We start from the raw sequence: 26,546 nt of genomic DNA on the forward strand, positions 1-26,546 counted from the left end.
TTCATTTTTAACATTATTATTTTTAAGTTTTTCTTTTTCTTTACACACAACCACATGGACATAGCTCCCGGCAAACCAATAATAACATTCACACCAAAGAAATATCGAAACACACACTCGAGTGATGGGTTTTTTTTTTGTGTACTTAATTTACTTTCACTTTTATTTTTTTTTTAGTTTTTAGTTGTTCTTAAGGAGGTTGATTGGCTTGTGAGTTCATTGCACTGGGGATTAGTTTGCCGAAAGTTGTTTTTTCTTTTTTTTCTTTGTATGTTCTTGAACCGAATTGTTTTTGTTTTGTTTTTCCTTTTAGTTTTTTTTTACCGCTTTTCAGGCCACGAAGTTCCGAGTTTTTTATGTACACTAATTGTCGCTAATTATCCGCTACACTACGGGTAACCATTCAGAGGGGGGGAGGAAGGGAACTGCTGGGCCGGGGCACAGGCTCGCTTGAGTTTTTTGTGTTCTTGAATTCCTCATCAATTTTTTTGTCGCTTTCTTAAGTAAAATTGTTAAGTTTAGTTGCAATTCTTTGGGAGGGAATTGCAGCTGTCCCCGTGCCCTCCTTGATCTGCGGTTGCTGCTGTCGTTGTCCCCGCTGCCTGCTCTTTCCCTGCCCTGTGGCCACCGCCACACAGACCAAGGACTCCGTTTGAACTGAGCACTGAGTCCTACGAACGCTCGTAGAAAAGTATATAAGCACTGGATGAAACGAGAAAGTTTTCGGACACGGAATCGCTCACGCTGCAGAGAGAAGAGAGAGTGAGTGAGAGTGAGTGGCTGGGCGGATGCCTGCAGACTGCCTGCACTTACATATTATCGTTGAACTCGTGCCACTTGCGTGAAACTGGATGCTTGCAGAGCGCCGTATAATGACCGCCAGCCGTTGAGCCTGGCCACAAAAAGGAGACAAAAAGAAAGAAAGACACGTGAGACCCTGACTCCGCCTCTGACTAACTTCTTTGCCACTCACCCATATGATTGGATATCGCGTAGAGCGAGTAATGCACATTCGAGTTGGAGTTGGCGCCGTAGGATGCCATATTGAGGTCGCGATCAGCCGTGGGGAACTCAACAATATTCGATAGCTTGCTCCAGCGCGTTTCCGAGAAGCGTTTTAGATCTGAGAGAAGAACAATTTGGCTCAGCGACAATTCTCTTGTTTGGGTTTCGACTCTTCGACTCACGTATGACAAGATATTTGGGGAAACGTTGAATGGTGAAGCTTTTGGTGCATTTTCGTCGCGTCTTGCACTTGGAGCATGTGGGCATCTCATCGCCATCGAGTATCTCCTCGCGTATGAACAGATCCAGGCAGGCCTCCAGCTTGCAGCGCGTTGAGGAGGGCAGCGGCACGCTCAAGTCCCAGAATGGATCGAAGGTGACGCTCGTGTTGCCGCATGTCGTGCACTTCAGAGTGCTCTTCAGTTGTCCCACAAACAGATCGCGCACCAAGGAGTTCTCATGCCTCGTATACCACTCCCAGGTTAGATCGGCCTTCTTATTGTCACTGCAGGTAAGTGGATAAAGGATTAGTTGTGGAGGGAAGATCTGCGTAGAGCCGAGTACAAACCTGAGATTATCATCAATATTGAGTGTTTCGCCCTTGATGCCCGAGTTGAGGGCCGAGTGCAGTGAATCGAGAAAGAAGCGCAGAAACTCCTGCGCATCCTGCTGATTGTAATCACTGTACATGCGATGCTTGGCAGAGAAGGCCCGCTTGAGGTCCATGGGGGTAACGGTGTGCACGCTTGATGTCCACATCTCCTGGATGAGTTTGGCAAATTCTACAGCAAAGAAATGGCCAGCAATTAGCTTATAGAAATGGTCTACAATTAGTTTTTGCTTGCACCCACCGAGGAGTATTAGCTGATCCTTGGTGGCAGAGGTGCGCGAGCCATGATGTGTGCGCAGAAAGCGTGTCAGCTCAGTCGTGTGGCTCAGGCACTGTATGACCGAGTTCATGAAACATGTATTTCCGATATTTCTCAGGCCGCACAAACCTGTGGAATAGCATTCGGAAACGGTATAGATTAATGACACTTGATAGTGATAGTGCGATCGTGCGGCAGTGGCGTGTGGCACTCCCCAATTCGGATACATCGGATGGCTGCTGGGTGCTTCTGTTGCGCTTCAGCAATGGCATTCGGCTCTTCGCTTCCCCTGGGTATTTACTGCCTCGTTGCTCTGCCCCTTATTTGTAAAGTTCAAAATGTAGACTCAAAATTTAGATACAAATCGGGGGAACTCGATTGAGGTTTTTCTACGCTTGATTTTGTTCCCCTCACAGCCTCCTGTTTGTTCCCTTATCTTAGACACAAACCCCACAGTCCGTTTTCAACCCACCTTCTGCCTTCTCTTCCCGCGCACTCGTCGAGCTCCGATAACCCTCATCGGTGTTGTACTTGCTGCTGCCGCTCAGAGCTGACGAATTGGAAGATGAGTACTGGCGACTGGTGCTGGTGGTGGAGTTGCCGCTGTCCCGATCCCAGTAGCGGCTGGGTGTTGGCGACACGGGCGGCAGCACACTCCTGGTGCTGCTGACATTTCTGGCCTACAGAGAAGCGATAGCGATATTAGTTGGATTGATATTTTGTGTCCAAAAGTCGGCGTCGATTGGCAACTGTCCAGAGAGCAGGCAGTTGACAATCGAAGGCGAGTCGATTAGTTATCGATTAACTATAATCAAAGCACAGTTAGCAATCGAGCAGTTAGGGGAGTTAAACGATAACAATAATATAATTATAATAATTCTAATGTGGCAGGGTGAGTGACAGGTGGTTGTGGTCTACACTTAATGAGGTGAGTTTGTGTGTGGCTTTGTGGTGACTTTCATAGCATGCGGGGGCTTGTATGGCAATAAAAACAGAGAACAAACCAAAACGTAGCGAACAAACGACAGACACAGTAACAAAATAGCAACAATAATAATTATAATAACAAATATGAGGTGTAAGGGCAACTAAGGTGCAAGCGAGGGCGATCGGGGCGAAGGATAATGAATAAAATGCAAATTGTTTGAATGTTTTCGAATGTTTTCTAGCGACAACAAATTCTAGCCCGGCACAAATCATATAAAACTAAACGGAATGGCGAGAGAGAGAAAGAGAGAGAGAGAGAGAGCGCGCTAGAGAGCGAAGAAGAAGAGTGTAAGAGAGAGAGAGAGAGAGAGAAACTGAACAAAAACTGTACTGTACTCGACTGCAAAATGCCTCGGACTGCGTGTGTGTGTGTGTGTGTTGGGTGGGGGGTCGGTGGGGAAGGTGCACCTTGAAAGGAGCCCTGCCAGACGGAGGACGACTTACACTATCGTTGGCTGTCGCTGAGCCCGTCACGGTGACCGTGACCGTTGCCGTGGCTGTGGATACGACGGAAGACGACGATGATGACGACAAACCGGCGGAGGAAGCGGAAACTGCGGTCGCTGTTGTTGCTGCTGCTGCTGTTGCCGTGCTTGATTGTGTCTTGGTGTCGTTTACCTGAGAATTTAACGACACCGGAACAGGCTGCACGGCTGGCGGCAATGTGGGTGCGGCGAGAACACAATTCATGGGCGCCGTGGTGCGATAGGCGGCCCGTGTCAGGGAACTGCTGTGGCCCGCCGACAAGCGTACATTTTCCAGATCACCGCTGTAGCGATGCTGTTGCAAATTTCCACTGCTCCCAATGGACGAGGTATGCGCTATGTGGCCACCACGTGGCAGGGCGCCTCTGGCATGCGATGTGGCCGCCTCCTTACCCTGCCGCTGCTTCTGGCAGCTCAAGTTGTTGAACTTCTCAATCGATGCCTTAATGCTAACCGAATCGATGCCGTAGCGACGCGCATTGCTGGACAACACTGTGGATGCTGTGCGCTTGCCTGCCGCCACCGCTGGTGGTGTGCCATTGACCAGCTTTGGGTTGTTGAACTTCTCCAAGCTGGCGGCAAAGTTGGAATGGGATGTGATAATTGTGGATCTCGGACGGTTGCGGAACATCGGATCGCTGGCTCCTGCTGCCACTTTGGCCGCTGCTGATGTGGAGGGAGGTGGCGTATCATCGCTGTCTATGTAGCTGATGTCATCGTCTTGCAGTTGCTGCTGCTGCTGCTGCACCTCCTGCTTCAGCTGCTGCTTCACTTTCGGTCCGCGTTGCATGTTGTTGTTGCTGCCATTGATGCTGCCGCTGCCGCTGCCTCCGCCGTTGTTGTTATTGTGTCCGTTCATGTTCGTTTGGCTGGCGTAGCCGTGACTGCTGTTGTTGTTAATATTATTATTATTATTATTGGAGCTGCTGCCAAAGGGTAGTGGCTTTAGCTTCAGTAGATTCCTGCCTGTACCTGCTGCAGTGGCTGTGGCCTGCAAGGCCAGCGCCACCTTCTGTGCCGGCGTTAGCTGTTGCTCCTGGGCGCCAGTGGTTCTGTGGCCGTGCTTGTGTCCCCCGTTGCTGGTGATTCTCGACGTCGTCGTCGTCGTCGCTGCTGTTGCCGCCTGTTGATTGCCATTGAACACGGGCGGACGTGGCATGTCACTCAATGCTCCTCCTCCTCCTCCACCTTCTGCCACATGGCCGTGTGCCCTGTGCTGCTGATGGCTGCTGCTGTTGCTGCTGCTCTGGTGCTGGTTCTGGTGCTGGTTCTGGTTATTATTGTTCTTGTTGTCCTCACCCACACGGGAGCGCTGCTTGCCGTGGGTCGTTGCTTTTGATTTGCCGGCACCCGCACTCGCGCCCGTTACCAGGGCAAGGGCCAGCGCGCACTCGTCCTTGAGGAATGTGGAATCCTTGAAGTTGGGCACCAGAAAGTAACGCTGATTGGCCGTACGCACGGGATTGCCGCACGCTGTACCCGTTGTCACTGAGCGGCCAACTCCTGCTCCTGCTCCTGCTCCTGCCACTCCTGCTGCTCCTGCTCCTGCTCCTGCAGCTGCCGATGATGAGCCGTGTTTGCCTTGTCCCCGTGCCACACCGGCCGGTATGCCTGCTACCGTGTAATTCTTTGATTTACTGTCCTTGCCACGCGCCGTGATATGATTGATGCCACGCTTTGTGCTGCCTGCACCTTTACCGGCTGCCACTGTTATGCCACCAGTGGTGGCTGTTCTTCCTCCTCCCAGCTGATGGGTTGCGGCTACTGTGGATGCACCTGTCGCTACTGCTGCTGCTGCTGCGGATGGTGTTGCTAGTGCTAATAATGCTGGCTCACCTCCACGTTGCAGTCTGGTTGCTGGAGTCTTGTGGAAACCTCTGTTCTTCTTATTGTCTAACATCATTCAACATCAGCGGGCAGTCTTGTCTGCATACTCTGGGATACTCTCCCGCTCACTACACTTACAGATTCGTGTCCAATCTGCCTGGAATACTGCTGCTGTCTGTGTGTTTTTTATTTAAGTTTCATTTCTCGAGTTTAGTATTGCTGAGTTTTGACTGACTTTGAGGCCTAAACGAAAGGGGACCTTAAATTTGCAGAAATCACAGGCTACTTTGTAAACACACAGAGACAGAGAGAGAGAGAGAGAGAGGGAGAGAGAGAGAACCAACTGTAGACTAACGGCTGAAACTCTTCTAGCCTACTTCGTGTCCTATTCCTAGGCCTACTCCTTAGTCGTGTAGCAATTGCTGGGACGTTATACAGCACTGGACAGGACAGGACTGAACTGGGGCTTGATTGGGGTAGCTTGCGGGTTCTTGGGCTTGCGGGTGTTAGTCAGCGTTTCTGAGGTTAGTTATTGTTGTGTTTTTGCGATATTCGGTAGTTCGATTTAGTTGAGTTTTTGGGAGTTGCTTTTGCTTTTGCTTTGCTTTTGCTTTTGGTTAAGTGAGTTAGAAGGGGCGCAATCTGCAAGAGTTTCGCTAAAAATACATAAAAATGTAAATTGGATTAAATGGCGGCGGCGGCGGTGGGCCTTAGGCACAGAGAGAGGGAGAGAGAGAGAGAGAAATCAATCACAAGTTTTCAAACTCAAACTCGAATCAAATGAAATGAAAATGCAAATGAAATACTAAAAAATACCAGAAATAACGCATGTATCGATGTGCAAGCAATGGATTGGGGCTGATTCGATTGATTGGAGATGGCACTTGGACTGGGGGAGGGAAGTGATTGCAGTGCGGGGATTGGCTTTGGCATTGGCGTTGGCTTGCGAGTGTTTTGTTTGTGTTGCGGCATTCACACACACTCACACAAATTCAGGGTTAGGGGGGCTCTGTTTTTGTTATCGATATTCGCTTGGGTATATCGGATTTATTTGGCAGGCCATGCGATTAGTCGGGCGTTCAATTTTTCTGGGGGCAGTCTTGTCGCTGCATCGCCACATATCGATATTTTACCTTGCTGCCGTTATCCGTTAACTTGAATGTAGCCGTCGCGCTCACATCGCCATTGTTGTCCGCCTCCTCCGCGTCCACCCCGGCATCATCTGTCGTGTCAAGTGCCGCTCGCACGCTACTCCCACTGCGACTCTCGTAGATGGCATTACGCTTCGGTGATGTCGATAGCAGCGACAGCCCATTGAGCTTGGCGTCCAGTCCATTGCTGTCCGACCCATGACCATTGATTGATCTTGATGCCGTCGGCGGAGGAGGTGGTGGCGGCGGCGGTGGCGTTGGCGTTGCTGCGGCTGTTGCTGCTGCTGCTGTCTCTCCTGCTGCTGACGATGCATCCGCAATGCTGCGCCGCGTTCTGTTGCTTCTGAGTGTAAAGGTGGCCGTGGGCACATCCCCGCTGCTGTTGCTGCTGCTCAATGTGAACCGACCCGAGCCGCTGCGCTGTCCCAGCCGCGATGAGGCTGCTGTCCCTGTGCTGGTGGCTGGCGTTGACTCGCCAGCATCGCTGCTGCTGCTGTAGAGCCGGCTGTAGCGGCTGGTCCGAGGTCGGTCCAGGGTCACCGTGCAAGTGCTCGAATCATTGCCATTTCCATTGCCATCCACATCGCCCGACGGCGTCTCACTGAGCCCCGATCTGGAACGTGACGACGGTTCACAGTTGGGTTTATAGTTGGCCGGACTGTACTTTTCGTACATGTCCAGCCCCGATGTGGCCACTAAACGTGCTAGGGATGGTGATGAGGATGAGCTGGACAGGCGTTTCGAGTGCCCATTGCTAGTGGCATTCTCGCCGTAGCTGCTGCTGCTGTTGCTGCCACCGCCACTGGTCGGTGGTTTCTTGGCCTCACGCCGCAATCCATAATCGTTCTTCTTCAATCCACTCTCGCCAATAGTGGCTGATCCTGCACCGGTTACGGATCCTTTTGCTGTCTTGCGCGGCAACTTTTCGTTTCAGTTTCGTTTCGAATTTTGTTTTTGTTGTTGGTGGTTGGGCGAAACATTTACAAGTGTGTCGATTTTCAATGAGCGAGAGAGAGAGAGAGTCGATGGTGGTTTTTGGGATCGTAGCAGGTAGCAGTAACGGTAACGATAACGATAACGTTAACGGTAACGTGAACAAGTGTGGACATGTTTCATGGTGTCGCAACATAAACCAATGTCAAAAGTAACAGAAAACAAAAAATAAAAGATACATCAATGATGAGCTTTATGCCTGATTTATACAAAATGAAGACGGAAACGTAACACTCAAAAAGTAAAGTAAATTCACAATAAAAAAAATAAGAAGGAACAAAATTAAAGGCACAAAATTATGCTATATAGTCGGAAGGACACGACTATGCGATATTCAATAATATCCCAAATGACAGGAGGTTCAAAAAATGTTGGTCAAAAACTCCACTCCCACCAGCAACGATGAATGCTCGACTGAACCGTGAAAGAAAAAGAGGTGCCACATAGTATGTATGACAAGGGTATGCCGCACCCTCTCCACGCTTATCTTGTTGCCCAAGTTCAAATTGTAATGGTTTGTACATATTCATGTGTACATAGCTGTATGTTTGCTTCTATGACTGAACTTAAGCACTTTTCAAACGGTAAAGCATCTGATCTGCATCACGTGTTTGTGTGTACATATGTTGCGCTTGCACTCAACTTCGATGCATTGTGCGTGAAAATCATCATACAGTTATGTCAAATATACATATGTACATAAATACATACATACATACATATGAACAGTCTTGTACATATAAATTCAACTTTCAAGAAAATATTTCAAAGGTAATATTTCCAAAGCTGTTTCGGGCGGTCGGCCATTGACAGACGGACAAACAATCGACATACATACATACATATACACACATACATATGTATGTATGTACATATGTATACGCTGCATATGTACATGACGACAATGCTATTCAATTAACCTTATTGCGAATTTTCATTTACAGCAAGTTTAAGGGGATGACACAGTTGTTGCCGTTTCCCTTGCTCTCGTTGGTGTTGTTGGATCGCTGCCAACAAGTGGTTCGCGCGGCTCGTACTCGGTTCGGCTCCACTCGCACACACACACACACACACACACACGCGCGCGCACGAGTACACACAGAACGCATTCCATTGACGCCGCTACTCTACTCTGCCTCGAGGTACACTAATTATAAGGTAAGGCCTCACCTGGCTGGCTGGCTGGCCATCCACGTAGCATACTTTTTTTTTGCCAGCTCCCTTTTCTCGTTCTCTTTCGACCCACCCCCCCTGCAACTGCCTTACCGTTTATTAGTGTACCTCGAACAGTCCCAGTGTGTTTTATCGCACGTATAAAATGTTGTTGCATTTTCATGTGGCTGTGTGGCTGTGTGGGTGTGTGTGTGTGGGTTGTGTGTTGTGAAACGGCTGTGGGATGGCTTGGCTAGGTGTCTGGCTAGCTGGCAGGCTGGCTGGGTGGGCGTTTGAATCGTGGGCTGTGGTGAGTTGGTGATTTGTTGTTGCAATGACAAAATACACATCACAAACAACACAAAAACGACAATCAGCAAAAGAAAAAAACGTCCAAAAATGAAACTTCTAAATGCCATCGGAACTGTGAAAGTCCAACACTAAAAGGGTTTTCTAAAGGGGAAGCGGAATCACCACAAAACTAGGGTGTGGTTGCACATACAATATGAGTCATGGGTGTGTGGTCTGTGTGTGTGTGTGTATGTGTGAGTGAGAGATTATAGTCCGGGATCAAGGTGAGTTGGGGATCTTCCACTCCCCTCCTTGCCACGATCTAATGCCTCACCCTGCATCAATGCACCATTGGACTGGATGACTCTTTGAGGCAGGCAAATGCCAACAACCGCAAGCGGTATATAAATATACCATATGTAGTTGAAGCTATATTTATACATAAAGGGGGTCTATATACTCATGACAAAGCAACCACAAATGAGAAATGGACAATGGGGCGCGCTTCTACCATGAAAGCGTTTGAGATAATGCCAAAGATTCCAAACGATTTCATCAATCAGACGATAGTTGAGCTTCCACTTGGAGTTCAGGAGATTACTCTTATATCTAAGCCACTAGCGTGGAGATGTGTTTCAGTACAGTATAGCTTGAGTCCATGACTGTTTAAAAACTGGAATGTATAGCCAGCCGCTACTGCAGCTGCCTGCTGAGCTTAAGATGGTTCCATTTGTAGGCTTATAGTGTAGAGCTGTTAAGCTTCTGCACCCTCCAGAAGTCAGGAAGTAGACAATTAAGGTCTAAGGCAAGGATGATCGGTCCTTACGCTTCTGTGTTCCGTAGAATACAATCTTGAGAGGGCAAGTCTGGCGGACTTTATGGGCACATGAATTCTTATGGACACAATAAGGTATTGTGAAGAGGCGGGGGGGGATACAAATGAATGGAGTGCGTCGGGGACATTTGGTGTGAGTCGATTTATGCCCAGCACACAGATAGATAAGTGTCTATATCTAGAGGGTAACCGATAGATCAGCCACCAATGGAACATTAAACTCAAGTAGGAACCGATCACAATTCTGGGAACCGTTCGGGCTAGTTGGAGAGGGGTATGGAGGTATCCAAAACCATATATTAAGCTTAATCTATGTATCAACTCACTCCATATCTGCCGTAAGATGGTGAATCATATGTGGATCCGCTCAAGTACGCTGAACTGGTGCGATAGGTGGACGAGGTTGAGCCTGAACCTCCGCTTAGATACGACGACGACGTGGATCCAACGCTGTTTCGGTGCAGAGTGGAACGCGGTGCATAGGACGAGGCCGAATATGAGCTGGGATAGTAGCTGCTGGCGCTGCTGTAGCTTGAGGACGAGACTGACGTAGGCAGAAACTTTGAGAGACTGCTGCCGCGATCGTAGTACGAGTTGCAGCGCGAATAACCGTTTGTGGTGGCCCCACCCGAAGCGCTACCAGTTGCACCGGAGCTGGAGCTGCTGGTGCCGGCGCCGTTGCCGCCGCTGGTCGACGACGATGTGCCGTAAAGACTGCCGCTGCCCGCCGCTGACGTTGATGATCCACGCGGCGCGATGACACGCATATTAGCAGCAGCAGAAGCAGCAGCAGCAATGATCCGATCGAATCGCGATTGGACGGGGCTCCTCAGACTGTGCGTGCCGTCGTTGCCTGGCTGCTTCTTGGGTGGTGGCTGATCTGTTTGTGTTTAGTGTCGCTAAAAGAAAACGCCATAAGCAATTGATCAATCCGGAAGAAAGGGAACAATCCTTCCCCACTCACCTTGTATATTCCGTTTTCCAGACTATTTGTGTTCGTTTTGCATCCCTTTTAGGACGTGCTTCATCGATTGTTTGGATGTTTTCAATCCTCAATATCTCCACTTTTGGACTTTTTATTGTTGACGCATGGCGCTTCTTACATTGTTCCGCTGTGCGCTTTATCGTTTCCTGACGACATGCAAAATTCTGGAAAAACATCAAGCCACACAAATCAATTTATGTTTTATATTAAAACGAAAAAAAAAAACTGATAAATTTCCATTTTTCAAATGCATTTCAGTTATTTGTTTAAACAAAAATTATGTCCAGCTGCGAACTGTACCATGGACACGCCGTTAAATCTCTGTTTCTCTCTTCTCACTAATGCCGTTATATGTATGTCCCTTACACCGGCAAAGGGGATAGCGCGCCACACAGGACAAGCAAGAGATGGATAGAAAAGAAGAGAGATCGAAGGAAAGGCGGGAGAATCAGCTACGAAAAAAAAACGGTAACCAAAGCCAGGTATGCCAGATATTTATGTTTTCTGGTGTGTCGCATTTATATTCGTACATAAAACTGTTTACAATATTTGTGAAAAGGCAAGGCTATCAAGCTTTACTTGTGCATTACACTGAAACGACTAACGACTATGCAGATTATATGTATCTTTGCATGAAAATTGATTTTTCCGCAAAATACATTCATTATATGAATTAAATATTAATTAGCTGTTAGGGAAAATGTCGCGAAAATTGCATATGTTTTTGCAACACCTGTGCATTGTTGGCCTTGCGGTACACTGACAAAAAAAAACAGTTACTAATCCACACTACACACAATCACCCGCACACACACACAGGCCGATCATCAGCTGGGGGGCACTTGTTTACCGCAACAACAAACAGTACCGTTTGGATCAGTCACTAAAAACCTGATGTCGAGGGGGGTGCGTAGCCTTATTCGGTAACACTAAAATGAAGTTATTTGTACGTGTCGGAGAGTGTGTGCGTGTGTATGTGTAACGCCGCCAGGCTGTCTACAGTGCAATACAACGCGCACGATGTCATTGTAGCCGAGGAAACCGATGATTTCCCCACCAATTTCCATAGGGTAGGGGTAGGGCATAACTATTATAAAATGGGCCGCCGCGACACATAGCCACACTATCAAATCGATCTTTCGTTCATAAAATACTACACAACTACAACCCATTCACACACTTACACTCACACACACTCAGGCGCCCCGTTTCCATTGGATACACATACAAATGCACGGGCACGCACTGCAATGCCTTTTCGAACAGAAAATAAATGAAATTCTTCAAGTTCACACACACAAACACACATTCTTACGCACATTACATTCTAAACTTTCTTGGCGAAGCGTTTACCACGTTTAAATTACACACCAATTGGCCATTTCTGCTTCTTTTCGATTGAATATACATTTTCAATGCTTCAGCAATCGTCAAAAATCGAAATATTTATATTAAAACAACAACAAAATATAAAACGAAACGAAATAAATCTATTTATAAAAGCGCTTAAAAACACATACACACACACACACACGCATGAAATTATTGTGTGTTGGGGCTGTCGGTTTGACAGTGAAATGAGTAGAGTGAGCGGGTAATGGGGAGCGGGGAATAAGGGACAGCAGTAGTAAAAACGCCGCTGAGCGTATACGAGCGAATAAGATAGCACTATTGGCGACACAGTCACCACACACACAACCGAGCGGGACACAAACGTTCACTCACATAGGCACACAGGCAACGTACGAATTACGCAAAGTCAAAAAAAATATCTTTCTCAAAATGGAAAGTGGAAAAGTGACGATTGCTATTGTGAATTTTTCTACCTCCTCCTGATCCCCGCACAAACCATATCGCGGGCACGACTAAAATAGGAGCGGGAGCAAAATATAATTACAACGCAAAGCAGATATCACGAGCAATCGAGGTCGCGAGGGGAAGAGAAAAAACAATATTAAATATTTGCCTGTTTTTTACACTATGACAGTTTAACGAGCAGGTCAATTTACACGGCAATATTTACTTTAAATCTGTGATTTTCTTCAGCACAGCCACAGAAAATGCGGGTATATTTTATAAAATTCGCGAAATAAAAGCCTCGGACGGGCAGCGGGCTGGTCTGCGCCTGAGAATGAATTGTGTGTGTGTGTGTGTCTTCCCACACACTTCGTCAAGTGTTTGCCTTGATATTACTCGATTTTGGTATTCGGCTTACGATTATTAGAAAAATATCTCCCTCGGCACTGATTATATACTTTTCTACGATAAATTAATCAATTTCCTAACAGATTTGCTGGCTTTAATTACTAGTCTTGGTTGTTTATTCATAAAATATGGTTAAATCAAAATCGGTTTCATCAAACATTCAGACAATTTACATTTTTACATGGTAACATACAGGGAAACTACAAACTTGCTACATACTAACTACATATTTGTGTAGTTAGCAAAAGAGACACCTGACGAGGAAATGTGTACTTTTCAAAACAAGTTACACCGTATTTTTTTTATACATCGCTAGTAGAAGCTGCAGTTTGAAAAAACTCCATTTTACCTCATTCTTTGCATTTTTAACAAAGTCTACACATTTTCTACATTGCCGCATTCGACAAGAGGGTGACGCATACGACTTTAAAAATACTGGAAATAAAAAAATACTCTAAAATACCACATTTCCACTAGGAACCCTGGTTCATTACATGCATGAACAAAACAGTCTACATGATTTCTACATGAAATATGTGGTATATTTTTAGCTTATCAATACCATCATTGAATTTGCAAGGTGTGTGAAAACTAAAAATAAACGATCGTCCTGTGCCCATTGTGGACATACAATTAGAACGTAAATTGCGTTACATTTATTTAAAGCTGATTGTATTAGTTTTATTTCGGATAGTATGACCCCCCCTGCTACATCAACAATACCAGCACCATCTAGCTATTATAATCATCGCCCTTGTGGCCCGTCAACGTATCGATAGAACAGTACATCTCTAGTATATACATTTTGAGTGAAAATTTCTTCTCTGGTCTGTGAAAATTTCTTAATACAATTTCGCATGCAATTAATTTGCTGTTGTGCCCAAACGATTTGTTATTGGAAAGCAATGTCACCGCACCGCTGATGCCACTCGTGTCAGGTAGTGCCTGCAGCGGTTCCCCGCACCTTTCATTCTATAAACAAATTGAAATCGCAGGCCGCAAATTGTCGCGTCGCATTACATTCAGTGTTGCCAACTCGGTGAATGTTCAGCTGCATAGCGAACATTTTCCGCAAATTGCGAGAAGTGGAGTGGCATGGGGTGCATTCTCATGCTCGTAAAATACGCAAAAAACTAATATTAAAATATCTTTTGCAGCTACCCGTCTTGGCCCGCTGCAAATTGAGCGAATCAGCTTGTTGGACATTCAAGCAACAAACTCTAGCCGGATAAAGGCTGAACTGGCAACACTGCAGTCGCCAGAGCCGCCGCCGACACACTACTCGGGCAAAATGAAGTGAGAAAAATGCAACTTTAAGCACAAACTACAACAGAAAACTCTTCAAATGCATTGAATTTCATATTAATTGTTATTTTTATTTCATGTTTCTGGCAGTAAACCAAAGTGCACGTTGGCTTTTTGTTAATTTTTCGCAATTTTTGATTCGTGTCGTCATCTTGCCATCGCCATCGTCATCGTCATTGCCATTGTCAACTGTCGCCCACCAACACCACCCGCTCAGGCTCAGACCCTCCCACCATCTTCGACAGTCTTGTGGGGGAACACCGACGAACACCATTTGGCAGAGCATTGATTGAGCCCCGCACCAACACCTGAAGCATCATCTTCTCCTCAGCATCTCTCTCTCTCTCTCTCTCAGTCGTTGTCATATTTCAATAAAAACTGTTCAGGTAAGTTCAACTCCAGACCAGGCCAAGCACATGGACCCATTTATGATGCTCTTTCAGTTATGTCATCGACGGCCGGTAAACGCAAGGAGATCTACAAATATCTCGCACCATGGCCCCTCTACTCCATGAACTGGAGCGTGCGGCCGGACAAGCGTTTCCGCCTGGCCCTGGGCAGCTTCATTGAGGAATACAACAATAAAGTGCAAATCATTAGCTTGGACGAGGACACCAGCGAATTTAGTGCTAAAAGGTTGGCTTTTGGCCTTGCCCTCTCTCCGTTGAACAATTAATTAATAGTCTCAAATTGTTTATTCAGCACCTTTGATCATCCATATCCGACGACAAAAATCATGTGGATACCGGACTCGAAAGGCGTTTATCCCGATTTGCTGGCCACTAGCGGTGATTACTTGCGCGTTTGGCGTGCCGGGGAGCCGGACACACGACTTGAGTGCGTTCTGAATAACAACAAGAACAGCGACTTCTGTGCACCGCTGACATCGTTTGACTGGAACGAAGTGGATCCCAATTTGGTGGGCACCTCATCGATAGACACAACATGCACCATTTGGGGCCTGGAGACGGGACAGCCGCACGCACGCGTCTATGTGGCGGGACATGTGAAGACGCAGCTGATAGCACACGACAAGGAGGTCTATGACATTGCATTCTCACGTGCCGGCGGTGGTCGGGACATGTTCGCATCCGTGGGCGCCGATGGTTCCGTGCGCATGTTCGATCTCAGGCATCTGGAGCATTCGACCATTATTTATGAGGTATGTGGCAGGAGTTGAGTGCGACTTGGATCGAATTGAATGCCCAAGTTGTTTGCTCCCTTGCAGGATCCTGCCCACACGGCGCTGCTGCGTCTCGCTTGGAACAAACAGGATCCGAATTACTTAGCCACAGTCGCCATGGACTCGTGCGAAGTTATTATTTTAGATGTTCGTGTTCCTTGTACACCCGTTGCAAGACTGAGCAATCACAGAGCGTGCGTCAACGGTATTGCGTGGGCGCCGCATAGGTAAAACACTTTCGCCCCTGCCCCACCCCTAGCCGGGCTTGCCACTAATCTGAGTTATTGTCTTGCAGTTCCTGTCACATCTGCACTGCCGGTGATGATCACCAAGCACTGATCTGGGATATACAACAAATGCCACGCGCAATCGAGGATCCAATTTTAGCCTATACAGCTGCCGAGGGCGAAGTCAATCAGATACAATGGGGCGCCACACAGCCCGATTGGATAGCCATTTGCTACAACAAAGCGTGCGAGATCCTCCGAGTCTAAGAGTCAATTTTGTCCCCCGCCTACCTGCCTCCTGGCTGTGTGGGCACTGAAAGCACTTGGATGTTAATTGCTAAAAATAACGCACAGTCGAATCACACCCACACACAAGACACACACACACGGACACACTTGCTGTTGGTAGAGCGGATTTATGTTCGATCGTTTAATCGCATCCCCCGACACTTTTTTGATTCAAAAAACCCTTTGGTCCGTGTAGAAAGAAAGCGAACGAGAGCGAGCGAGCGAGTGAGAGCAAGAGGGGTAGAGAGAGAGCGAGACAGACGACCAAGTGGATTAGGTGCGAGGAGGGAGCGTCGCGCTCTGATTGAACGATTTATGAATGTATTTTAAGATTATCTTAGCTTAGTTGATTGTACGAGAATATAACGCAAGTCGGGAATCTATAAGGTATAACCAAAATATGTATTTCTAACTGTAGTTTATTTAACAGCCCCCACCCCCCAAGACCCCACTTGAACACTCTGCTTATTATGATTATTATCAAGCAAAGATCTAAGAGAAGATTCACCAGAGACAAAGCAACATTTTGTTTAAATGAAGGAAAGAAACACAACAAAAACAAACAATGTCCTACCTCGTTTTTCCCCAAAACAAAAACAGAATGTGCCTGGCCACAGCAACACACTCGCACACACACACACACACACACACACACACACACACATTAAAGAGGATAAAAAAGCTTTTTCGAAATATTTTTACTTTATTAATTTTTTGTTTTTTTCTGTTTTTTTTGTACGAATTCTATGAGAACCAAAAAAAAAAAAAAAAAACAGCAAAAGCAAAAACCATGGACTTAAGCAAATGCAAAAACAAAATAGAAAGAGGAGAGGAGAGAAGAGAAGAAGAAATTAAATAAGCGAAAAGATACTTACATATAAATATATATTAGCGTTTAAAGCAGAAAAGCAGAGAGAACAGAAATCGGAAAAGATCGAGAGAAAAAAAGAAACCAACTGCACACGACACACACACCAAAACACACCACACAGCTAGCATACAACAACAAATACTATCTAAAATAACAAACTAAAGCAAACGCAAATACAAAAGAAAAACAAACAAAAAACCGAAATATATGAGCGAGAGAGAATACAAGATTGTTGCTAAAAATCCATTTACCAAGCGAAAGAAAACAAAAACAAAAAACAAAAGCAAAAACACAGAGAGAAACCAAACTACAAGCGAAATATGATAATTTCAAGAGTAAAGCGTTAAGACAGCATTTTTCAACCAGCCCTCGCCATAGTCCTATCACAAAAAAAGCAAATGAAACTCACCACACTCTGCACCGCACACGACTGCCCCGCACAAGCAACGAGAGGGAGAGCTGCAAAGCAGCGAGAGAGAATGAGCGAGCTCTCGCTGGCCAGGAGAATCTCTCGCTGCCCCAGCGGAGACTGAACTGCGGGGCACGCTCCATTTTGCACTCTCAGAACCCCTCCCCCCACGAGACTCTCTCCCGTGTGCACTTCTCCAAACAAGAATCGAATGACTTTTTTGACTGCAACTTGTAATTTATAGCGATTTCACACAACTTATCTATATATACATAGATATACATATATACATACAATTATACATATATGTATGTAGGTGCGACGTGGATGATGTACCAAAAGCTAACGTGCAATCCGCTGATCATCCGATGTATTGTAAATACAATATGGAACCACTCTTTTTAAACAAAACAAAAAACAAAAGCAAAAAACCAACAATCAGAGCCAGTAAACAAAATAAGAACACAATTTTGAGCAAGACTTAGCGCATGATTTTTTATAGACATGTAAGAGGCCTGCCTAAGCCACACACCAAACTCCCCCTCCCCCTGGAATAAGTACTCTGCCCCCAGTGCCCCCACACGCTCTTCACAATAAAAACAAAAATCAGCATACAACAAAAAATAGAGGAGAACACTTCTAATCGGATTGAATCATTTTTGATACTTTGTACGAAAAAAAAACCAAACAAAACAAAACAAAAAACAAAAACATCTTCATTGATTTTTGCAAAATGGTTTCCAAGAACAAAGCAAGAGAAAAAAGAGCCCCAGGATCAGATCAGAAAAGATATATACAGACGATATGTAATCGTAAATGCATAACATTCAATTGATTTCGCTGCGTTTGTTATAATTATTTCATGAATGTAATAATCCAAATATTTGCACACACACACACACACACAACAAACACACACCCACACACTCACACATAACATCGTATATATGTAGAGGATAGAGGGAGACAGACAGAGAGATCTGCACGAGGCTGGTGATTGAACCAAGCGCACTAGGAGAAGGATGTAGGATTGTGGTGGTAGTAGAACCAACCGAACGGACGGACGGACGGATGGACGGACGCTGATTGAGGATTGAACGAAAGCGGAGAAGCGAGAAGCGGAGAAGAGGAAACAGAAGGAATGAGATGTACGATGGGGCGAAACAAAAATAAAAAGAAGAAACAAACCAAAACAGACAAATATTTAAATAAACCATTTTTAAATAACGAAAATTGCGTCTTAATATAAAACCGATGGATCCGACAGCGCGGAAGACTGGACAGCGCTTGCTTGCTCTCCTTTTTGGGTGGAAGCTCAACATTGCTGCGGCTCATTGTGACATAATCCCAGACAGCGAGCACTTTCAGCTCGGCAAGTGTCTGGGCGTCACTGCCTCAACTTGAACTGCGCGCCACACATCCACCATGGAGGGGGGCAATGGCCAATTTGCGATTGAACTTATCGTTTGATATATGCGCATAGGCAATCACATATCGATTGCTGTCTCATAAACACAGAAACAGAACACGACAGAAGCCAGGAGCGGCTGCAGGCTGCAGTGTCTAATACACGATCTACAGACCGTTTGGCATTCGCTTCAGAGTCTCAGCTCCCAAAATGGACGCCTTTGGTTAGCTTTTCTCGCTGAAAACTGAACTGAGAAATAAGCTAAAACTTAAAGGAAATATTTGCCCATAGCAGTGGTTCGATGTGGGTTGAAGAACCCGCTTGTACCCCGCATACATTATGTCGAAATGTTTCTTTATTTGCGATGTCATTGATCCGCTTCGTGCGCTGCCCTTTTGCTGTGCAAATCCGCACCTGTCCGTGCGAGAGAAATCTAATCAGCTGAATTAGAATTAAGTAGTTTTGACTAACAAATGAAGTGCGACGTTTTAGTGTGCCGAGCAAGCCGTCCTCGAGTCATTGAACAACGAGCAGACACTGCGACCAGACAGGCAGACCATAATCAGACCACACAGCTGACATGGGCATCAATGCTGATAAGGATATGGATATTTTGCGTCCACTCAGCGATAACGAAATCGACGAGCTGCTCGCTCTCTACGAGCGCAAGTACGGGCCACAGAACTTTCACTACTTGCTGCTGTACAACCAACGCAAGTGGGATGGACAGCTGGCGGCGGCGGGCATAGCCCGAGACGATCCCGCATACATTTCGCTGCGGAAACAATTCTACACGCATCGGCAGGGCGACTTTCGTCGCTTTGGGACCTACGTGAGCCTCCATCGGGACATTGTGCAGAGCGTCTCCTTCTTCAGTTGGCAGCCGGAGGGCGCTCGGGAGCTCTGGGAGTGCCTGGAGCAGACGAGACTCATCGAATGGACACGCGGCGCACTGCTCACCAATGTGGATCCTGAGTTTTGTGAGCGTGTCAAGTCGCTGGCCGCACAGCGAGGCGTCCACACGGTTCAGGCCCGTCAATGCTACGGCATGCTGCTGCCCCACAACGGTGCTGCCAGGGCTGAGGTGCCCGAGCTGCTGTCGGAGTTTGAGCTGCGTCCGTTGACGGACGAGGACGCCGCCATGGTGCACGCCATTTGGCCGAACAAGGGCGAGGGCTCCCTGGCCTACCTGCGCGCCCTCATCAAGTTCAACAAGACGCTTGGCGCCTGTCGCAGCGACACGGGCGAGCTGATTGCCTGGATCTTCCAGAATGATTTCTCTGGCTTGGGGTAAGTCCAACGCCAACACCAACCCCAACACCAAGCCGTGTCTGGTCGATCTGCATCGACTTCTGTTCGCTCGTTTCAGCATGCTGCAGGTCCTGCCAAAGGCGGAGCGACGCGGCCTCGGTGGTCTGCTGGCCGCTGCCATGACCAGACGGATAGCCAGAGGCGAGCAAGTGGCGCTCACCGCCTGGATTGTGACCTCCAATTGGCGCTCCGAGGCCTTGCTCAAGCGCATCGGCTACCAGCCGGACATCATTAACGAGTGGATCAAGCTGGAGCCAGTCGTGTGACGCGTGTGGAGTGTTCCCAGGGCCAAGGGTCGTGCGTTGCGGTGCGGCGAGGTACGGTCCAGTCCAGTCCGGTGCGGTGCGGTTCCAATGAGGACACAGTTTGATTTGCATTTTCTATGCCTATGTACAAGGTTAACATTTTATTGTGGCACACACACGCTTTCTGAATACACTTGACGGCTTCATCGAATTCCGAAAAGAAACAAAAGAGGAGGGAGGGAAGGGGTGTGTGGGGGCAAACCTCAAGCTACTTATGTACAAAAACACACACGGAAAAACGCACTCAAAAAAGGTTATCAAAAATACAATTTACATCAGGGTTCAGGGGGGGCTTCAGGGATCATGGCTCGTGGGTAACCCCACGCATAGTCAGAGAGCTATTACGGCGAGAGTGGGGTGTTGGGGGGGTATAAATTCTCTAACTAATAACTAAACAAAGAGCAAGCGTGTAGCCGTCCCACTGGGCATGCCACTGCCATTGGCCAGCAGGCTGTTGCCGGGCTTGTGCAGTCCATTTGTCATTTTGCCATTCATGGCACCGCGATAGTACGGATCGGTTTGCTGCTGCAGCGGCGTATACTTAATGTGATTGCTTTGCGTTAGCGGCAACGTTGGCGGCTCCCTGGACTTTGTGATTTGCTTGGCACGATTGTAGCACAGCACACCGACAATGGCCAGCGTCATGCCCAGGCAATTGATCCACGTTACGGGATTGCCCAGTATTATCAGCGAGACGGCAATAACGAATATGCGCTTCGAGGCACTCGCTACAGCATACGTCAGCGGCGTGACGAGCGACAGCACGCTGAAGGCAATGATGTTCTGCAGCCAATTGAGCACGCCGTCGGCAAAGAGCAGCGCTATAACCCGGTAGTCCATATTCTTCTGCAAAATAAAGAGATGTGGAAGCTGCTAGTTGTTCTACTTTACTTGATTGAAGTGTCTCTCGAGGTGCAGGGCACTTCAATTGAGATAAGAGATAAGATCTCTCGATCGGAGCAAGTACTTACAATTGCCGAATGGCGGAAGACAGCTAAGCTGTCCATGTACAACCAAATGGGCAGGAAAATGAACAGCGACAGCTTGCCCAGCAGATGCAGCAGTCGCAGATGATGAATGTTTGTGTCCTTCAGCACCTGCAAAGAGTGAGAAAGTGAACTAAAAGGAAGGGACAGTAGCAAAGGACATGCCAGGACTTACCTTCTTGGAGAATATGTTCTGCATGGAGAAGCCCATGGTGGAGATGAGGGCACTGACCAGGCCCAGCATATCGAATGAGATTTCCGTAACGGTGGCAATGCCCACGCCGGTGATAATGGGCAACAGGCTCAGGTACACGAGCGTCGGCTGCTTCTCGTTGAAGAAAACGCGCGTCAGCACAACGGTAAAGAGCGGCATCGTCGCCTTGACTGATGGGAGAGCGTACGAGGAGAGTGCGGTGCGGTGCGTGCGTGCGAGAGAGAGTAAAGTAAAAGTTTGGCGCCAGTGTTGCTGACGTGTTGAGCGGCGGAGTTACGTTGAATGTGCGTGGATTGTGTGGCTACTCACCAGTGTGTGCATAGGAGACGGGCACCTTCCACAGCGATATGTGCGAGGTGACCGAGGCGAGGAGCTTGCCAATGGCCAGCGGAACGATCAGGCGCCAGTAGTAGGGGCGCGGTATCTCCTGGTACTTTCGTATGCGCCACAGATTGAAGAAGGGGCCGCTGTAGAGCGTGATGCTGCACAGTTGGACCAGGGTGACGGTCATGGGGAAGGGGAATTCGTTGAGCACCATTTTCCCAATCACATTGTTGCTGGACGAGATGATGTACCAGAACAGGCACATCAGCAGTACAACAGCAACGTGACGGGAGCTTGTCCGCTTGCCGCCCAACATTTTGGGTGTCCGGATCGGTTTTGGCTGTCGCTGGACCTTGTCAGCTCTTGCTGCAGTTACACGAATGTGTTGCCTGTTCCCGGACACTTAGTGGCCGGCAGGTGGGGATTTGTTGCTGATTTCGGCACTTGGATTATTGCATTGCGATACTTGGTTTTGTTTAAAACCAATAAACCAATTTAAACCAATAGAAAACGTCGTCTGTTTGTTTTCTACGTGTACCCGTCAGTGTGACCAGATACCCTACAAGTAGGGCTGCTGAAACCATCGACTGCAGCGATGGTTGTCAAGTTTTCGATGGTTTTTCGACCATCTATGTGTCGTTTCAAATAAAAGGTAGGATTTTGTAAGTCTGGAAAATGAATAAAGCTCGCTTACACAGGATGTGGAAAAACATTTCATTACGAGAAACATACAACAACAAAATCAAAGACCAATTTTGTTAAGAAGAAATATTAACAAAATTACAAGCCGATGCAATAGCTGTTATTATAACTTCAATACTGCAAGCGCAATAGACTTGAGTTTTTATAATTGGATAAGTAATATAAATGTATTAGTAATAATATATACATGGTATACTACATACCAGTAAACAATAAAAAAATTGTCAAATACGGTACATTCCATTCCCACTCACGTAACGTTTTAGACACTTTTGTTGGTTGACCTTTTTAGTTTTAAACTTAATTTGGAAACATTCCAAAAAAGGGAATTCGTGAAAACTAGCCAATCTTGTGGAGAAATGATTGATGAATCAGATAAAATTTTAGTTTTGGTGCTGAGACTCCTAGCTGGCAAGTAATTTCAAATAGAACATTAAAATCGAGGAACATGATTTAAGGTAACGGTATATTTTTAAACTGAGAAGGTATATTTGGGTATATTTTTGAGGGTTTTGCGGAATATTTGATCGATAATACCGCGGTCACACTCTTCATTTGACAAAAATCAATAACATCCAAAAATTCACTCACTTTGAAAAATTCGCTCGGGCTATCAGTGTTAAATACTGTAAAAGTATGAATCGTTCACGCCGAGCAACCACTGCTATGAACAAGCCATTTGTTCCTGGAGGAGTCTATGTAAGTCTGCCTAAACATTAAATTTAAAGAATCGTATGCTCCGGGTTAGCGGTGGGCAGGCACAAACAAAGGCGACTGCAGAAACGCCACTTGGATTGTTGTGAAAGCGAAATACAGTTTGTGACTTGCTCATGGGCCTATTTGTTCTGTTCTTGGACTGAGTTCTAATACCAAAAATCGTGCCCACCGCTGCTCCCGGCTCAAAAGCGTGGTGGCATCATAAAACATGCATTGGCAGTCGTGTAAAGAGGGCAGCATCTTTCATATATCATCACGCAGAGCATGCTCACAGGTCAGATTTTTCGCTGACATCTTGGACAGCCCCTTGCCCTGGTATTGGTTCGAATTGACCGTGACTATGGCCGTGAATCCGTTATCAGGATTGCTATTGATGGTAAAATGCATATATTTCTTGTATAAATGCGGTAGAAAATGTCTGTTTAAACGGGACAGCAGCAGCCAGGCAACAACATGTAATACAATACATACATATGTAGATACATACATGCATACATCAAATCAGTGCAATAATCGAGACTCGTTCTGGGGCTGGAAACAGCTGAATTGGCAAACCCGTCGCAAACTAAATAATAAACAAATAAGAAGATGCTGCGTCTTTTCATTTGAGAGGTACAGAACATTTAGCCCACGTATGCCTAGACAGTAGCACCCGAAGCGAGGAAAGTATGCATTAAAAATGCATGTGTGTACATACCTAACCGTAAAAGTGACACTCGTGGTAAACAAGCGGTAAAACGAAAACACAAAAAACTACTCCAATATCCATTTACATACATACATAAATACACACGCAAATACATACGCACATAACCACACACACACTAAAACATACACACATAAATAATTCCGTTGAATTCCTTTTAAGAAAAACTCAAGCAAACATTTACTGTAATAACTGTATTTCTGTTTTTTATTTATATAATTTGCAGCGCACAATATGAAAATGTGTGTGTTCAGCCCCCAATTGTGATTTTATTTGCAATAGCCATAAAAGCGTGTTAATCGAAAGTGCAGACACCCGGTATCCGAGTTGTATCCAGCATCCCATTCGTTCCCTATCAGCTGGTGCTCGGTGCTGCATTCGACGCATTAGAGAATACATACACACACACATGTACACACATACATACATATGTGTGTGTACAGAAAGTGGCCAGCAATTACGAGTTAGAATTAAGCTGGACTTGCGGTTTTCGCAGACTTTTATGGCTACTGAAAATTCAATCACACGAAATTGTAACTTAAAATTATTAGTTTTGCGCTAGATAGCAATGCTCATTTACTCCACTGATGGCACCCAAAACGAAACACGAAGCACCAGTAGCCAAGGGGCCAGGAATGAGCCAACATGGCGGTCGGTCACACCGAACGCCAGCGTTGGGGTCCATTGGTTTTGGTTGGTCACACGCTTACGCTGAGGCAGAGTCTCGTTTTGGGTCAGTTTGGTTGCAGGAATGGTCATGGCTAATTCCTGAACTATGGTTTTTAGTAGGACCGAGCTCCCGTGAGCCTCCCGCAAGCCACCCACTTCTGATGTAGTAGATCGATTGATTGACCGGCATGTAAGATGATTTTTTGATTGGTAAAAGTTTTTTGTTTTTTTTATGCTCAGGCTCAGGCACTCACTGGATATCTACCTACTCTACTCGTTCTTAGAAGAACAAACCACAAAACAAAAGAAAATAAACAAATCAGCTAGCCATTGTTGTATCGTATTGATGACTAATGAACTTTTTTCCTAATTTAGAATCCGAATGCCACGGATAAAAAGCCCTTGATTCAACCGCCAGTAAACATTGTGGTGCAAGCGCCAGTCGTGCCGGCGCCAGCACCAGCGCCAGCTCCGACTCCAGTGCCGGCTCCAGGGCAGATAAAGCCGCAGCCAGGGCCAGCAGTTTGTGGCGTGCCACATCCAATATCTGTCAAGGAAGAACCCGATGCGATGTTTGAGGACGAGTCGTCGCCCGTCGAGAGCGCGAGCGAAGGCTTTTACATGGACATTAGCAACGAGAATGGCAATGGGGGAAAGATACCCTTCAAGAAGATATTCCAGAAGCGCAAGAAGTCATCGGGTAAGCATCCAGAATCACAGATACCCAAACCTTTTGCCACATTCTAAAGCTCTTTGCACTTGTCAGAACGCACTCGCGACAAGAAGCAGCGCCAGAATCGACAGCTGCGCAAGTCGATGTTGCCGAAAAACGCCTTGATGGCACTCAACGAACTCAAGGGCATTAATATCAGTGATTTTACCATCAATAGCAATCCTGATGGCGGATTCACGGCCATAGTCACGGTCAATTCGAACCAATACCAGGGCAAGGGGCTGTCCAAGATGTCAGCCAAAAATCTGGCCTGTGAGCATGCTCTGCGTGATTATATCATAGCCAAAATGAAGCCAAAGCCGCGCAAGCCAAAGACTAGCGTTGAGGAGGCACAGCCATCGACTGCCTCCGAACCCATGGACACCAATAGCAGCGACACTGAATCACCCGAAGATGAATTGCCAATGCTCAATTTGGCATCGTTTGCCATTTATAAGTTGTTCAGCGAGTGGGAGCGTGATGGTTACGTTGTGCCCGAAATGCATCCATCGGCAAATGCACAGCCGCAGCAGGGAGACACCAATGCAGCAGCTCCCGTCGTGCCCAAGGAGCCGAAGAAGCCGCCAGTGCGTGCCGAACTACCACCCAATTGGGAGACCATGCACCCAGCCACATTGCTCTGCATTGTAAGTTCACTGCGATCAGTGTTCGTTGTCCAACTCGACTGACAAATGTTCCTTTTAACTTTTGTTACCCTTTTTAGATGCGTCCTGGCATTGCGTATGTGGACTATGGCAACGCTGGCGACAAGCCCAACGTGCCCCAGTGTCTTGGCGTGATTGTTGACAACCAGGAGTTCACGGCCAATGGGCGCTCGAAGAAAATCGCACGTCGCAATGTGGCCGTCAATGTTTGTAACACATTGTTCTGTACCAATTTCAAATATGAAGAGTACTGAGCAACATCACACCAATCAGACTAACCATTATGTATAGCAAGTTCAAATTTTTTCATTCAAATTGTATCCACTCTCAGCAGATCCTAACAACACTCTGCGACCATCAGTTTTTAGCTTTGCACAAGACACACCAGGACCACAGCATAATTATTATTTATTTTTTTAGTAACAATTTCTATAGCCAATATTGAACGTGAAATTTGGAATTTAATCTCTGTCTTCTGTAAGCTCTTCCAGCGTGCAAAGTGCATTCAATAGTTTTCATTTTGTCGCATTTTACTTCATTTTAGGTGGAGGATCAAACACATTTGGTGTACACTTTCTGCTACAATTTGAATGAATATATGTTGAGCTTATTGTATACTTAAGTATTATATGTTTAATAAAGCAATAACCATATAAATATGTTAGAACAAGCCGCATTTATTTATCGGTGCATTTCAGATATGGCAAGAGAATATTTTGTAGTAATTTTTGAGTCTTTAACCATTAAGAATTTATGACC

At 46.4% G+C, this 26,546-nt stretch overlaps 5 protein-coding genes across 11 annotated transcripts; 3 read left to right on the forward strand and 2 right to left on the reverse strand.

Annotated features, from left to right (window-relative positions):
• Nucleotides 1-165: 165 nt before the first annotated feature.
• LOC117900898 (ubiquitin carboxyl-terminal hydrolase Usp2) lies at nucleotides 166-12,718 on the reverse strand. 5 transcript variants are annotated; one of them, XM_034811480.1, is made up of 10 exons: nucleotides 12,604-12,718; nucleotides 10,560-10,744; nucleotides 9,922-10,494; nucleotides 2,347-2,554; nucleotides 1,857-2,003; nucleotides 1,574-1,787; nucleotides 1,188-1,510; nucleotides 974-1,123; nucleotides 814-892; nucleotides 166-744 (listed from the first exon to the last, which is right to left on the reverse strand). In XM_034811480.1, exons 3-10 carry the CDS (start codon nucleotides 10,360-10,362, stop codon nucleotides 672-674), a joined length of 1,635 nt encoding a protein of 544 aa, XP_034667371.1. In that variant the 5' UTR covers nucleotides 10,363-10,494; nucleotides 10,560-10,744; nucleotides 12,604-12,718; the 3' UTR covers nucleotides 166-671. The 5 variants fall into 5 exon arrangements, with proteins under 5 accessions (XP_034667371.1, XP_034667336.1, XP_034667345.1 ...); XM_034811445.1 differs by lacking the exons at nucleotides 10,560-10,744; nucleotides 12,604-12,718 and adding an exon at nucleotides 3,306-5,829 and having other exon boundaries at nucleotides 9,922-10,051; XM_034811454.1 differs by lacking the exons at nucleotides 9,922-10,494; nucleotides 10,560-10,744; nucleotides 12,604-12,718 and adding exons at nucleotides 3,306-4,103; nucleotides 4,569-5,453.
• Nucleotides 12,719-13,535: 817 nt separating this feature from the next.
• LOC117900961 (DDB1- and CUL4-associated factor 7) lies at nucleotides 13,536-16,341 on the forward strand. 2 transcript variants are annotated; one of them, XM_034811550.1, is made up of 7 exons: nucleotides 13,536-13,612; nucleotides 13,943-14,081; nucleotides 14,181-14,476; nucleotides 14,534-14,726; nucleotides 14,793-15,252; nucleotides 15,319-15,500; nucleotides 15,569-16,341. In XM_034811550.1, the coding sequence occupies exons 4-7, from the start codon at nucleotides 14,536-14,538 to the stop codon at nucleotides 15,765-15,767; spliced, it is 1,032 nt and encodes a 343-aa protein (XP_034667441.1). In that variant the 5' UTR covers nucleotides 13,536-13,612; nucleotides 13,943-14,081; nucleotides 14,181-14,476; nucleotides 14,534-14,535; the 3' UTR covers nucleotides 15,768-16,341. The 2 variants fall into 2 exon arrangements, with proteins under 2 accessions (XP_034667441.1, XP_034667432.1); XM_034811541.1 differs by having other exon boundaries at nucleotides 13,571-13,723.
• A 2,647-nt stretch (nucleotides 16,342-18,988) lies between these two features.
• LOC117900974 lies at nucleotides 18,989-20,240 on the forward strand. Its single transcript, XM_034811563.1, has 2 exons — nucleotides 18,989-19,766; nucleotides 19,846-20,240. Exons 1-2 carry the CDS (start codon nucleotides 19,057-19,059, stop codon nucleotides 20,051-20,053), a joined length of 918 nt encoding a protein of 305 aa, XP_034667454.1. The 5' UTR covers nucleotides 18,989-19,056; the 3' UTR covers nucleotides 20,054-20,240.
• LOC117900954 (solute carrier family 35 member E1 homolog) lies at nucleotides 20,158-22,190 on the reverse strand. The gene is made up of 4 exons (XM_034811529.1): nucleotides 21,602-22,190; nucleotides 21,254-21,462; nucleotides 21,064-21,189; nucleotides 20,158-20,938 (listed from the first exon to the last, which is right to left on the reverse strand). The coding sequence occupies exons 1-4, from the start codon at nucleotides 21,930-21,932 to the stop codon at nucleotides 20,483-20,485; spliced, it is 1,122 nt and encodes a 373-aa protein (XP_034667420.1). The 5' UTR covers nucleotides 21,933-22,190; the 3' UTR covers nucleotides 20,158-20,482.
• Nucleotides 22,191-22,870: 680 nt separating this feature from the next.
• On the forward strand, nucleotides 22,871-26,451 carry LOC117900924. Of its 2 annotated transcripts, none has more exons than XM_034811490.1 (4): nucleotides 22,871-23,017; nucleotides 24,786-25,110; nucleotides 25,177-25,769; nucleotides 25,847-26,451. In XM_034811490.1, the coding sequence occupies exons 1-4, from the start codon at nucleotides 22,955-22,957 to the stop codon at nucleotides 26,039-26,041; spliced, it is 1,176 nt and encodes a 391-aa protein (XP_034667381.1). In that variant the 5' UTR covers nucleotides 22,871-22,954; the 3' UTR covers nucleotides 26,042-26,451. The 2 variants fall into 2 exon arrangements, with proteins under 2 accessions (XP_034667381.1, XP_034667389.1); XM_034811498.1 differs by lacking the exon at nucleotides 22,871-23,017 and adding an exon at nucleotides 24,168-24,600.
• The last annotated feature ends 95 nt before the right edge of the window (nucleotides 26,452-26,546 follow it).

Source organism: Drosophila subobscura, chromosome A (genome assembly GCF_008121235.1).
Source record: "Drosophila subobscura isolate 14011-0131.10 chromosome A, UCBerk_Dsub_1.0, whole genome shotgun sequence".
Classification (NCBI taxonomy): Eukaryota; Metazoa; Arthropoda; class Insecta; order Diptera; family Drosophilidae; genus Drosophila; species Drosophila subobscura.

Bases quoted from the DNA above. Each gene is read 5' to 3' on its own strand.
- LOC117900924 (XM_034811490.1), top strand. From the start codon at position 22,955: ATGAATCGTTCACGCCGAGCAACCACTGCTATGAACAAGCCATTTGTT. The intron at 25,111-25,176 runs GTAAGCATCCAG...TGCACTTGTCAG, and splicing joins GAAGCGCAAGAAGTCATCGG to AACGCACTCGCGACAAGAAG. The intron at 25,770-25,846 runs GTAAGTTCACTG...TACCCTTTTTAG, and splicing joins CAGCCACATTGCTCTGCATT to ATGCGTCCTGGCATTGCGTA.
- LOC117900898 (XM_034811445.1), bottom strand. From the start codon at position 5,249: ATGATGTTAGACAATAAGAAGAACAGAGGTTTCCACAAGACTCCAGCA. The intron at 1,511-1,573 runs GTTTGTACTCGG...ACTTACCTGCAG, and splicing joins AATATTGATGATAATCTCAG to TGACAATAAGAAGGCCGATC. The intron at 745-813 runs GTAAGTGCAGGC...TTCTCTCTGCAG, and splicing joins CACGAGTTCAACGATAATAT to CGTGAGCGATTCCGTGTCCG.
- LOC117900954 (XM_034811529.1), bottom strand. From the start codon at position 21,932: ATGTTGGGCGGCAAGCGGACAAGCTCCCGTCACGTTGCTGTTGTACTG. The intron at 21,190-21,253 runs GTAAGTCCTGGC...CACTCTTTGCAG, and splicing joins AGAACATATTCTCCAAGAAG to GTGCTGAAGGACACAAACAT. The intron at 20,939-21,063 runs GTAAGTACTTGC...TTTATTTTGCAG, and splicing joins TCTTCCGCCATTCGGCAATT to AAGAATATGGACTACCGGGT.
- LOC117900961 (XM_034811550.1), top strand. From the start codon at position 14,536: ATGTCATCGACGGCCGGTAAACGCAAGGAGATCTACAAATATCTCGCA. The intron at 15,253-15,318 runs GTATGTGGCAGG...GCTCCCTTGCAG, and splicing joins ATTCGACCATTATTTATGAG to GATCCTGCCCACACGGCGCT. The intron at 15,501-15,568 runs GTAAAACACTTT...ATTGTCTTGCAG, and splicing joins ATTGCGTGGGCGCCGCATAG to TTCCTGTCACATCTGCACTG.
- LOC117900974 (XM_034811563.1), top strand. From the start codon at position 19,057: ATGGGCATCAATGCTGATAAGGATATGGATATTTTGCGTCCACTCAGC. The intron at 19,767-19,845 runs GTAAGTCCAACG...CGCTCGTTTCAG, and splicing joins AATGATTTCTCTGGCTTGGG to CATGCTGCAGGTCCTGCCAA.